This window comes from Oxyura jamaicensis, chromosome 1 (assembly GCF_011077185.1).
Source record: "Oxyura jamaicensis isolate SHBP4307 breed ruddy duck chromosome 1, BPBGC_Ojam_1.0, whole genome shotgun sequence".
NCBI classification, from domain to species: Eukaryota; Metazoa; Chordata; class Aves; order Anseriformes; family Anatidae; genus Oxyura; species Oxyura jamaicensis.
In genome coordinates, this window is record NC_048893.1 from 114,423,634 (window position 1) to 114,437,776 (window position 14,143).

At 36.9% G+C, this 14,143-nt stretch overlaps 1 protein-coding gene across 16 annotated transcripts in view; it reads right to left on the minus strand.

The window, feature by feature from the left end:
• KDM6A (lysine demethylase 6A) overlaps positions 1–14,143 on the minus strand; it is a 120,590-nt gene that overhangs the window by 57,757 nt on the left and 48,690 nt on the right. For 8 of the 16 annotated variants that reach the window (XM_035315959.1, XM_035315955.1, XM_035315960.1 and 5 more), the window contains 3 exons: positions 4,761–4,815; positions 2,437–2,471; positions 162–227 (listed from right to left, as the gene is read on the minus strand). In XM_035315959.1, the coding sequence (XP_035171850.1) occupies positions 162–227; positions 2,437–2,471; positions 4,761–4,815 (156 nt within the window). The remainder of the gene's footprint in view (positions 1–161; positions 228–2,436; positions 2,472–4,760; positions 4,816–14,143) is intronic. The other 8 variants (XM_035315967.1, XM_035315966.1, XM_035315964.1 and 5 more) reach the window with 1 other exon arrangement.

The window sequence follows — 14,143 nt, forward strand, 5'->3', positions numbered from 1 at the left end:
CATGCAAATCATTGTGACTTAGTTACTTTTTTTTATGCAAAGAGAACACAGTACTGACTATTGGTGTTTTAAAAGGGACAACTGATAAGAAAATAGACAACCTTGTTGATTTTAAAACCTTAATCTAGTCAGGAAGAAAAATTAAAGCAGCAATTACATACTTTCAAATGGAACAAGGGGAAGTTGGTAGAAAAGGTTTTTAATTGGTGTTCATGAAATGCAGACAACTGGTAAGAAAACAAATAATATAAATAAATAAAATATCCATGACTAGCAAAATAAAAACAATCAGGAAAAAAAATTTAATTTAGCACTGGGAACAAAATTTGTTGTTAATGACTATGGAGGATAAGCAAATGAACAGAAGTTCACCGTACAGCATGACAGCAGGGGCAGCAATCTGGATGTAAAACGGTTATCTAGTAAAACTAGGATCTCTGCTTGGAAAAAGATGTTTGCATACTTGGAAGGCTGTAGAAAGATCTTATAATCTTATAGAATAGGTCATGTTTTCCAGGTCTAGAATAATTTTTATTTTCCTTATTTGTTGCATTGTTTACCTTTTATAAATCTGTTTACATATATACCTTCAAAAGTTGCTGAAAACTATCATAGTTTGCTTTTATTCAGGTATTTTCATTCCAAAGATCAGAGTATACATCCTTGATATTTGGCTGCATCACAGATTGTCTTAGAAATGGGGGTTGGGATATAAGCATCAGCAGCAGCATTTTTCTTTAGGAACTGTAGGAGCTAGTACCCTGAATAGCTGGAGGAACTCACTGCCAGAGATCAAGTTGTAGAAACTAGCATTAAACACCAAGAAAAACCATGGCTAGTTCTTATCAGCACCAGGCTATTCTCTTGTTCACAGTGAATCAACTTTCTGATTGAGCATTATAGAGGAGCTAATTTTCAAATATATGACAGGTTCACAGAATTGTAGCACTATGTCCTTTAGAAGAAACCAAACATCTGCCTCACTCCAAAAACACCTACTGGCTGTGCCAATGGTAATATTCAGAATCAAGTCAAGACCCCTCATGGTACAAAGTTTCTCAAATTCCAGAAAAGCAGACACCCCTCAAGGAGAACTCTGAGGCAAACCAAGTCTAATAGCAGTATGCGCTGAAACGTTTTGGCTCTGACATGCATAACAAGGTCCCTTTGCATACAAATGCCAGACAGAAAGCTTCGCTTAAGTATTTCTAACATCGGTCACACTATTATAAGGCACCTGGCATGGCGACCTGAGATTTTCTACTTTCTGCTTTATTCTGCCAGATCAAAAGAACTAGCGTGTGGGGGATGCTTTGTTATATAAACTTGTCAGATGTGCTCCAATGCTCAAAATGAAATCTGGCTGGTGGCCAAATAAAAAGTCTTCCTAATGCGTTACAGAGCCACAACAGTCCAGGAAGTTTCTTAATGGTTGTTTGGGATGGGGGATTTGGGTCATTCAGCTTTCCAAATTCATATATTCTACTGCACCGAAAGAGTTCAGAAGAAAATACCTTGTTCAAATCTACAACTTTCATTTATAAATAAATACCTACTTAAAGGCATTTTTCACCGTGCCATCAAAAGACAGCACTTACTTTATCAAGCTACTTTTCAATAGACTGAAAATGTAGAATTTGTCTGTCATCCGTTTTATTTACAACAGTTTTTGTTTTCATGTCACACCTCTTCCTCAGTCATATTATACCTATAAACATGATAAGAGAGTATACAATCTGCCATCATATGACTAGTCAGTCAAATTACAAATATACAGTAGCTGTTTCTGTAGCTGCTTGGTTTTAATTTATTTATATCCTGGAAGCTCAGTGAGTGTTCTGTAATTTCCCCAAAGATCCATCTAAAAAACTCTGAGGTGGGATTCGACACAGAATTAATAACAGCTTTATGTGCTATTGTCCTCGGATCTCACATGCTTCTGTCACATATGTCTAGTTAAATTTGAAAATTTCATGTCAAATATACTTAAAAGGCACCTGGGTATCTGTTTAGACTTTACCATGTGTGAATGCAAGAACAATATAAATATATATGAAATGAGAAACTATGTTTTTTTTGTTTGTTTGTTTGTTTTTTTGTTTGTTTGTTTTTTTAAAAAAATTTATACGCAATATATCTATTTAAAAATAAAATAAAAAACACACATTACCATATTAGCCAAAGTTATGTTTTGTTTTTTTTGCACTCCACTTGGGAAACCAGTGAACGTATGTTTAATAAAGTAGCTACTTCTCTTTAGCATGAGTCCTCATGCATGGTATTTTCAACCTAACAGAATAAAGCTTATTCTGCGACTGAAGGCTTGAGCCTAACTTCAATTCACAAAAGCATCTATAATCAGCTGAAGTCCACAGACTGATTATATGATGTAGTTAGAAACTTCATAACTCATTATAAAAAGAGCTTAAAGCTTACCTGAATTTCATATAAGTGGGCGATGTGAAACTGAACTGTAAGAGGGAGAAATCAAAATTATTAGTCATAATGAATGGCATTAGAATTACATTTTTTTTCAATTGAGAGAGAAATGTGTTTCAAATTTACCAATGCAAAACCAAGGCTAACTACATTTTGAAAATACAACAGTATGTAAACATTGATATTTCACATTTAATAGAACAGAACTGACAGAAAACAAATGTGTATTCTAGCAAAGCACCAAGACTGCAAACATAGTTCAGAAAGGCAGTCCATGGATTTTATTTGTACTCTGAAATGCTGAGTCCATTAACCTTTCAGTAAAGTTAGCAATAAAATCTCTTTAAGCAGAGATGCACAATGACATAATATAGGTAATGTTTGCTGTACATAACCAAGTTAGAAATAAATAAGAAAATATCTGTGTTTGACCTAAGCTCAACTCATTTCAATTGCACAGAATTCTCTCTCAGAGCTACAGAACAGTGTAAGACAGAGGTTACAGGTAATTTGGGGCTCCAGGTTTTCTCTCTGGGTCACAAGGGAGGAAAAAAGATCCTTCTATACACTGTGTTGTCCTTCACCATAAAAGAAGGTACCCCACTGCATTTCAGAAACCAGATCATAATGAAATGCATCATCTAAAATTGTAATCAATTTTTAATAAACTTTTTGTGTTCTTTGCTAAAGGGCACATAATACCCTCATTACGTTCACTGTATCATCAGACTTCATTCTGCGCTGATGAAAGAGCAACCTCTGCTTTTGTTTTACGGGGTTCATTACCTAAAAAATAATCTTCTTTCTTTTTCCCCCCTCATAGCAAAACCCTTTCAGTGCAAATCTACAAAAGAAAGCCGTACCATGTAGGGGAAAAAAATTAAAGGTGTCACATTAGCAACAGCCTAACTAAAAAGATACGCTCGGTACTTCAACACTTCTGCTAGGAAGTCAGTCACTGTAATGCTGTTACTCACATAGCCCACTTTAGAAATAGAAGGGATGGGATTAGGGCAATCTCAAGCATTTATGTGACAGTACCTGATACCTTTCCACTAAGCAGTACTGGAGGAACCGACAAAAGTATTCTCGTTCCTCTTCTGTCTCTTCCTCTGTGCCTGCCAGGCACTGTGCCCAACACCATGGCAAAAAGCAGCCCTTATGTGGGGCCGTACCTCTACATAAATCTGGGGGCACAGGAGGAATGTGGGGGAAGGCTGAGGAAAGCCTTACAAATATTTAGAGATACAGTGAAAACTGATTAAGTTGGTGAGAAACAGTAAGAAAAGCGCATGAAATAAAGTAAGGAATGATATGGCTGGTAGAAAACAATAAAAACCTACTGACCTAGTAAGAATTCCACAAATAATTTTACAAAATTATCTATGCCTGCTCCTGATAAGTGACATACTTTGCAGAGGACTTTGTAGCACAACTGGCGCTTGATACCGAAGCAGCCAGCAGTTTCACCCGTGTGAACAAAACGCTTTTCATTACCCTTGCTGACAGAATATTCAGAATTCCATCCAGCTTTGAATTAAGAAATAGAAAAATGCTTTTAAATATTTTATCTAATACTTCTAAGCTTACTCTTAGGAGGCAACTTAACACCAAGTGCAGCGTGAAGGCACCTTAAAAACTGTCTGGCTTTTAAATCTTACAGACTCCAAAGCACACAGGAACATACATTTATTCCTGGATACAATTCCTCTAATTAGGGATAAATATCTCCAGTTTGCTCTGTAACAGCCTGCAGAACATACAACAGTGCAATAGATCATACCACACTAAAAGATTTAACATGTTCCAGTACTGACTGATACATAGTGGCACCTAATAAAGCAAATAAATTATGATTTTCTCATTTTTATTCAGCAGCATAAAACTGATGTTGAACATGAGATTTATAAATTTTAATGGCATTAAAGTGACTGCTGAAAAAAAGACATTATCAAGATGCCACAAAGTTTGAAATGATGACTATTAAATATGAGCCTTGGCATATGCACTACATTTATAAATAAATAAATGAACTAACAGTCAAATAGTAAGTTGCCTCTAGAACTCAAGGCATCAGACCAGTTAATATGGTAAAAGTCTCAATTTTTACTTATTCCATTTACTAAAACAACCACAATTACACTGGAGTATCTGTCTCCATAAACAACAGCAAGTATTGTAGTCTTCCTCTCTGTTTCCTGAGTCTTTTGATTTTGATTTTTTTCACTAAAAACTGATACAGTTGTGAGCATATACAAGACTTTTTTTTTTTTTTTTAAATCTGCAATAAAATAAATGGAAAATACTTAAAAATTACTTACTTTCAGCGTTAGACAAAGTGCAGGGATTGCAGTCAATCAAAGCTAACTGAAAATGCTGAAAAAAAACAAGGATGATTTGATTTTCAAACAATGTAATTCTAGTACTTTCACAAATTACTAAGAATAAATCAAACTCACAGTTGAAAATAAATACCATATTTCACCACATGACTTAAAGAAAACAATTTCCAGTTTCTGTTCAACAGTGTTTACTAGAGGAAAGTAAATTTTTTGTTGTAAACATGTAGCAATGCTTCTAGCAATGCAAGTCTGCGAAAGACATCTTCACAAAATAATTAGAACAGACAGCATCTGGAAGAACAATTACATCAAATGAATGGTCAAAATTGGAAAATCAAGTTTTCCTCGGAATGCACAATTGAGAATGAAGTTACACTACTAGCTCATAGCCTCATGAAGATCAACATCCAAGCTACAAATTTGTTTATCTAGAAAAACAGAGAATTTTTATGCAAATTAGTGATTTTTAGTTTTTTTTTTTCTTTTTAAAATCATTTTCTTTTGTCTAACCACACTTAAAATTAGTACCTCTACATTAAAACATGAATTCAATAGCAGTTAGTAAGTTCTTATGCCGTCTCCCCACCAGGTTAACTTCAGTTAAACACTAAAGCTTGTTTATTTTTAATATTTTTTTCCTCAAGAACTATGAAAAATTTGGGGAACACCTTTGTGTTCTAACATTCTGAAATAAGCATTTCGCTCTTCTGGAAAGAAGAGAATGCAGAAGTAGAGGAAAAGGTTACCTGCATGAAAGCCTGGATGTGACCAATAATTTCACAAGTGTGGTACCAACTCAGTGATCACTACTGACAGTTTGAAAAGTAACCAAGTGTGTTAAAATGAGCAGACTAGGCATACAAACTCAAGTGCCCATGCCCTTTTCCACAAACTTCACAGAAAATTCCTACACGCAGCAGAGAGTTTGGATGAATACATCCATTCACCAGAGAGTAAGGCCTAGCAATACAAGAACCTAAGAGACAGCATGTAGAATACTACAGTTGATACAGTTATCTATAAAGTACAAGATTAGATGGCTTGAATGCACAAAACGTTACTGATACTTCAGGATATTTTAACCACTTAGCACAAAATTGACACCCACTGTTCAGGATACCATATGAGGAGGCATCAGGAACTTATTAGTGTAGCTGGGAAGAAAAAAATAATTCCTTGATAATAGACATATATGCAACTTGCTTTCCATGCTGTTGTACTCCAAGCATCTAGGTAACTTTCCTCCTGCTCCTAATAATACCTTGTGCATAATGTCTAAATAATGCACATCTCCAAGATTGACAAGAGTTTAACAGAACACCAAATTTATAAACATTTTAACAGAAAAAAAATAATAATGTATTATCCATAGCACAGTATAAGAAAAGAACACCCTCATTAGCAGAGGCATACAGTAGCACAGCTTACCTCCTGACTTACATCAACATCATTTGTAATACATAGCAGCTTTTAGAAAATGAAACAAACTCAAGTTGATTAACCCAAATTTACAATTTTTAATGAAATCTTCAGCAACATCATTCCCAAAACAGGGTACAGAAAACAATGAACTCACGTTTACATTACTTGTAAAATAACTTTTTAACCTTAGCACAAACATTAAGTAAGAGCTTATTAATACTAAATACCAGCTTATTTCTCTGCTTTGCCTGATCCTTTTTCTAGTGTTCAGCAGTCACAGAGAACTTAAAATCTCCCCTCACATTGCAATGCTGCTTGTGTGCCTCTGAGACATCCTTTAGTCTGTTACCATAGTGATTCTACTAAGCAGGCAAGTTAAAAAAAAAAAAAAAAGACTAAATAAAAATAAGATGTTCTACATTGTATCGCATTTTTCCTAACCAAAGAAAAAGAAAGAGAATAAAAGGAGGGAGAGAAAAAAGGAACAGACCTGTATACCTTGGCCTGTACATTGAGTATACTGATTGAAACGATTCAAAATCCATTTTGCACAGATGTGTAAGCTTACACTGTCACTAACAATTAATATGAAAAGATAAAGCAGAAAGGAACAGATTTGTTCTCACCTAGCAATGCTATTATAAAAATCCGCAGATGTACAGAGAAGCGATTGACAATTGTTCTGCAGCAGCTTTGCAGAAAGGTTATTGCAGTGAGGCTCACCGAGAGAAAGCAGGCAACCATACAAGAAAATCTAACCATTTTAATATTTAAATATGACAGAAATATCAGTGCTGTACAGTAAAAAGCAGGAGTACACTCACCAATGCCTTCTAAAAATTTAAATCCCTACTCGTGCCACACTGTCTTTCCAATTTCAAAATCCACATTACGAAAATTTTCTTAATGTAGCAGATTTCTGCTAGAACTGTTTACAAAGCCACAAAGAATAAGGAAATGGATAATCTGAAGCAGGTAACTACAGAAAAACAAACCACTTGCCCTAAACAATTCTTGCAAAGCAACACACAGACAGCCCAGAACCTTTCAAACCAAGAACCTTTGAAATGCACAGACACGAGCAAACCTGCACCTCTTGCTAGATAAATAATCCATAGCTCCGCGGTAAGTATTCAAAAACGAGACAAAAAAGCATGCACTCCGACACATAAAAACTTATCAGCCAGAAGCAGGTCCACTAATTACAATTACCAGCACCAAAAATTAAAAGAATTGTGATAATTTCCAACTTCCATCTCTGCAACAAACAGAAGCAGCTAGCAAACATCTGCACCTCTCTCAAATATTGCAGTACTGAAGCTGGCTACTGCTGTGTGAAATAGTTATTATGCAGGAGAGGCCGCTGCAGTTCAGAGACGACATACAATACCTCAAGGCAGACAGCAGTCTATAGAAATTCAAATCCTGAGTAAGAGGATTTACCTAGAAGACAGTGTTCTGAATGTTAAAAAGTAACAGTCTCTCTTCAAGGGCTGCAGCCGAAGTCACAATATACCTTGATTTGTAGCCATCTGTAATTGCACAATTATCTACAGCCTGCTCTGTCTCCTCTCCAGTCCTTGACTTGCCTCTGATTGTGGAAACAATTGTGAAGGTAACCTTTTCAAGGATCAGAAGTACAGCAGATTGCACATAAACATAACTGATGAAAGTATTAGGTCTAGTAGGAAAACAGAAGTAAACTGACACGAATTTAAGCAGCTTAATATGTTTTCACTACTAGAATTAAACACCAGTTCTCTTAGCACCCTAGCTCTTCACAGTTTTACAGGCAAGTGCTCCTACTCTTGTTTTTTGTTCATCGGTAAATGACCAAGGCAGGAAGACCCTTTTTCCTCTTTTTACCAGATTTTTAATAATATTTTTGTCTACATCAAAGTCTGAGACTTCAGGACAGTGATTCTAAACCCTGCTGCTCTGTAGGAGGGCATTAAGAAGCGCCCAGTAATTCTCCATTCTGCATTTATTTAGCAAGCATGGCGAGCCATCATTTGAAACCTGACGATTCTCCCAGACTTACCATGAGGGAAAGCTCCATCATGACTCAGTATAACTCTGTCAAGAGATGGCTTTTTCTGCCTATGTGACCTAGGTGTGATGCCTGTGCTCCTCAGAGCAGCCTTTGTTCAGATAAGTAGGGCACAGAAAGCCTTGCATAAGCCGTGGCAGAGCGCCAGGCCTCCATTTGCCAGGCCTGGCGGGGGCCTGGGGAGAAGAGGGTCAGGAGAGGACGAGCTGCGGGTGCAGCTCCTCTGCGTGCTCCCTGCTCTGCTCTCTGGGTCCTGAGAGTTCAGGAGGAGCTCGTCCTTCAGGGGAAGGCTTGAATACAACAGGCACACAGTCACTTTTGTCCAACACTCGCTGCATTTTTCACAGAGCTAGAGCTCGAAAGCCTGGAAACACAACCGACTGTGCTCACAAAGAGAAGGCCCACAGACCAAGCAAGCGTACTGGCACATACACTCACAGCTTCAATGCTTAACTTTGGAGCCAGCTACTTCTCTTCACGTCGTTTGTTCTCTTCCACCCCCCACCCCCCCCACATGATGGAAGATAGCATGTAAATTCAGTTTTAGCATTTACTCCTCTTTGTAATCACGACATTTCTAAAATGCGCCTACAGACCTCTGTTACAGAAAAACTGCAAAATGCCTTAAAAACCCAAGCAAAACTAAGTGCAAGAGAACAAAACAAAGCCCTCTGTAGGCCACACGTTGCGATCTACCATCACAATCAGTTGTGCTAATAACCACTGCAGCTGGATTACCATGACATGCTCTGTTAAAACTTCTGTATTTTTACTTCTAGTACATTTTTCTCCATTGTACGCATACACAAACTCCAAAGGCATAGAGAGCAACATAATTCCCAAATGCTGCTTCCATCCACTTAATTTAAGAAAATAAATAAAATCTTTTGCCTAATTTCACCCTGCTTTTGACAAAATGTTTTAGGTACACTGCTTGAATACCTAGATATGCACCTTATGATAGCCAAAGTCCTTCCTGTGTTTTGATTTTTACCTGCAAATGTTCCTGATCAGTTTCTACTACAGTTACAGAGATAACAGTAGACCTCAGAAATTTAAACTTTTCTTATCCATATGTATTTTAACTGTTTTCTTTTTCTTTAATAATTGAAAGTGAATACATACAGCTTCAAATTAACATGCGTGAGCTAAAAAAAATGTTAATCTAGGCATATGTGAAAAATAAGGCTGTAAAATAGCACTTGAAGGCTTTAAAACAAGTTTTCACTTTCATAAATAAAACTTTCATTTATTATTGAGAAAAAGACATAACAGTATGTCTGTAACAGCTTCATGTTGACGTGAAATACCTCCCAGTAGCTAAAAATATTTTAAAGATATATACAGACATAAAGATTAATAAAGTGATGGTATAAATAGGTACTGAGTATAAATAGGTTCTTTGAGCTGTTCATCCGTCTCAATTTTTTTTTAATATTTCATGCATATTCATGTAACTCACGCATACTTCCCAATAAATTCTAATGCCTTTTACTTACCTAATATATGCAGTATGTCTCTAAGTTTCTAACAAATAAGAATCTTTAGGAAATAATTATATATACAAAAAATCTATTTGAATTGATCGTTTAAGGGCAAAATCAAAGAATCAGCCAGCAGCAGAATACTAGAATAACTGTTTTATCCATAAATAGAGAGGCAAAATTTCTCAAGAGTGATAGGCAGGATCTGCATTTCTACTAAAAGGCAGATATTTGACAACATGAAAACTTTAATTCTCATTATTTTGTTGGTTTTGTCACCAGGCACAGGATGTACCTGCAATATGCTTAAATAGATATATGTATGTATATATATAAAAATCTCCACAACATACAACATATTTGTAAATAACCTGCTCATGTTCAGAGTCCCTCCTGACCACCCATTACAAAACAAAACTCATAAAACCAGAACCACAGAAGCCCTCCCTCCCACTTACCATACCCTCAATGTTATCATTCTAATAAATACAAAAAACTACTTTTTTTTTTTTTTTTTTTTTCCCTGAAGTAGCCTGTCAGCAAACAAAGGAAATGAACTGAATTTTACAGTCAAAAGTCTTTCCGGATTGTCTCTGTAACTCCCCACCAAAAGCATACTATGATACTTCAACACAGCAGAACAGAATGAGCACCAGATGGATGACTGGTTTCCCATAGCTGCAGTTTCCAGTGTAACCCAACTATTCAACTAAATAATATTACAACTTTTTTTCCTCAGCTCTCTTTTATGTGGTCAGTAGTCCCACAGAACATACCTAGCTACATCTATATGCTCTACCCACCTCTGTGTTCAGCTTGCCAGCTAGACAAGAAGCATCAGGCTTCCTGACACAAAGTGTGGATGGGACAGCTTTATTTTCTACATCCCGACACACCAGTCCCATACCCAGCCACATAAGGTGCCTCTTTTGCTGACGATGCCAACCAGATCACCTCATCCTTAGCTTGCAGAGCTCAGACAAATGGTTTGGGGGCAACATGTTCCACAGGCATGTTCCAGAAACTTCTCTTTGAAACCTTTTCCATTCAGGCATATTTGCTAGAAATTGGTTAAGATTCAAAAAGTACTCAGGGGAAGAACAGAGACACATGTAAGACAGGATGAGTACATACCATTAAGAAAAAGAAGGCTAAAATTAAAAGAATATATTGAAGAGGAAGACTAGGAGAAAAGCAGGTGACATGCCAGAAATAACACGGTGTGTGCTCAGAAGCTCGAACACTTTTTCCAGCTACACTAACCATACTAATAAACAGGCATACTATATTCCTGGCCATCTTGCTTTTTATTCTCCTTTCAGCTTACCATGGCACTACTATAGCTAAGATAGTTGAAAACAGTATTCCTGGTGGGCAGGAACACGCAGAGAAGCGTGAAAAGGTTAGGAATGTGAGATAAACCTTAACTGTATGCTTCTGCTACAGTCATCAATATTAAAATCTCTCCTGCCTTCCTACGCCCACAAGACAACAGCAGTTGAATTTGGAATTGATTATATTTTTCTGTTGAATGAGGCAAATTCAGCATTCACATATCACTTCTGAAGGTAACGCTGCTCTGTGAGGTTATACAAAGACTACTTTCCTTTCAACCAGAAGGGCAGCTTTTTTTCCCTTAACGTAATCCTAAAGACCAAGTCATTTTCAACAGCCCTAGTGTTCTTGCCAAAGTTTATGGCAATGGGGTAACACAGCAGTCAAGGGTTCTCAGAGTAATTTGCAAGTCTTAACTGCAGCAATATTAAAAACATGCAAAAGCAGTAATTGATTTTTGAAAAAAAAACACTGAGAGTTGATTTTATGCTTGTTAAACAGCACTCTAGTAATTATCTTGATCATCAACATCTTAAAATAGTAAAAATTAATTTTGTGCTTAAATTGCTTACATAAAATATAGATGATTTATGTTAATGGCCTAAAATTGTGAAAAACATGGAATATATGACCTTCAGACTCCCATCCTTCCCCCTTTGCCTGGAGACTCTTACTGACAATGACTCATCTGTTGGCAGTGGTTTATTCTTAGCAATTACAGACTTAGCATGAATGTTTAAATACCATCAAAAATATTATGATATTTCAAAGTACATTAATGCAACGTTGGTACAATTTGTGAAATTCAGAACCGTCACAGAAGATTACCAGATGAAAACTTCTCTACTTTCTGTCTCAGTATCATACAGGAAGCTCAAGCCTGACTATGGATTCTGTTAGACCTCCACAGCCCCAGGAAACAGCCTGTGTTCAAGGCGAGTTCCTGGCAGCCTAGATCCTAAAAACCAGAGCCACCCCTGTGAAATCCTGAATCCTTTCACAGTAAGACCTACCAAAAAAAAAAAAAAAAAAGCCAACTGTGTTGTTTCATTACTTTGGGTTACTCATCTTTTGTGTTGTGAAAAGACGAGACACTCAGTCTCAGAGAAAGAGGCAGACATTCTGTGAAAACATTCTTTCGCACTCTTTCATCAACTCTTTCTGATTTTATTTTCCTCATGCTTGTGCATAACCACTGCCACTTCATTTTGTTCTCTTCACTAAGGAAGTATTTTCTGACTTGCTACTCACAGAGCTCTGGCATAAATCTTAGCTTGGGGATCAGCCTGACCGGCTTTTTAATGAGCTACTGTCCTGCTTATTCCACTTATTCTCCTCCTCAATTTATATATTCTGATGTACACATTGATCTGTTTCAATCTACAACAAAAAGAATCCATCCCGGGATACTAGATTAAATCCACAGCTCAACTAAACTGAAAACAGCTGAAACTGTTCAAGACCAACTGGATTGCCCCACTGGGTCCTTTCTTTCTTGCTCCTCACTGTTTGTTATCGATTCCTTGCTAAAGATAACAATTTTCACAGCCAAAGAAGCAAAACAGAAATTCAACCTTAGGTGTTTCAGTTGGTGATTCCAGAGTACAGTTTTGTGTGTTTGTGCATGAGAAGTTAGGCATACAGCCCACTCCCTGCCATTCCCACCTCCTCCCATCTACCAGAGTCCCAGCAACTATGCAACCCCAAATCAAGGTGGTTCAGACTGATCCACCTCAGACTGCACACGGAAAGACACTGGGCTCAGTACAGCAGAAGGTGCAGAGCAATGCAATCAGGACAGGGAGGTGGAAAATGAGACATTCTTTTAGCAACAGCCTGCAGTCTTATTGACTTAAGGAAACTATCCTCAGTGCAAATCCACCCTCATGTGTATTTCTTAATCCCCTTGAAGACCTTTGCTCTGCTTCAGGGTAAGCTGTTTTTATTGTGTCTATTTGTTTTCCTAGAGTGATTTAATCACACTGCACACAAAAACAATGGAATCATGGTCATTTTGCATTGCAAAAAGTTAATTCCTTTCCTGTTTTTAAAACAGTTCTTTGGTGCTTTTCTCCTCATCCTGGTTGGTGTAATGAAAGCTAAAGGTTTGCTATACTCAAAATCCTAATAATCTACAACCTTTTGTTTTGCAAAGTGGTTAAAATCACAGTAGATGATTTAGAATGAATTCTCATCTATTTGAATACTTGATTCAGTGATAAAATTATGTACTTTATGGTACAGCAGGAAGTGGTTGTGTAATTGATCAATTTCTTCTGTTAAAAATTAAAATGTAGAATCTCCTTCCACTACTTCATTAAAAGCAAACTACCTCATTGCTTATTTACTCCTCTATTTTGTCCCTATCAGATGTCTTTAAGAACAAAAACAAAATACACTCTTCGGCACTTTTTCCTTTTATTCCCTATATATCAAAACAACCAATGCAAAATTCATGCCAAATATAGGGATATATGACCATCCAAACTCATACATAATCTCACTCCCCATACAACAGCCAACTTACACCCCCCTTGACCTCTTTCGCCATTCACTGCAGTGAATCTTTCATATTCCTGTGGAACATCAACCTCTATTTACAATTCCCAACTTCACCTGTCTCTGTTGGTGAAAGCTTGGACTCTGGATGAAAGATGAAAGCCTGATGAGAGAAGTGCTTCCCCTTATTACACAGCACAAAAGGAAAATGTGAGAGTAACACTCTACTCTTTCAAATATTTGACAATGTGTTTCGGATAGCCTCACAAATACAAGCAGCAGGAAAACAATCTGCCAGGAAAAGGAAGCCATTCTATGAGACTCTTGGAAACAAACAATTTTTTTAAAAATAGTTTTTAGAGGAGATCAATATGCAGAAATATATTTATAATTTTGCAGCTAATTACAAATGACAAAAATTCTCAACAATACAGGTGCATCTCCCAGTGTAATGTGAAACTCCTTTAAAAGAAAACATCCTTTTTCCAGGACATGTATACCTAAATTTAGATTCTGTGATGGAAAAAAACAAGGGGATAAACGGAAGGGGGGGGGGGGGGGGGGAGGGGGAG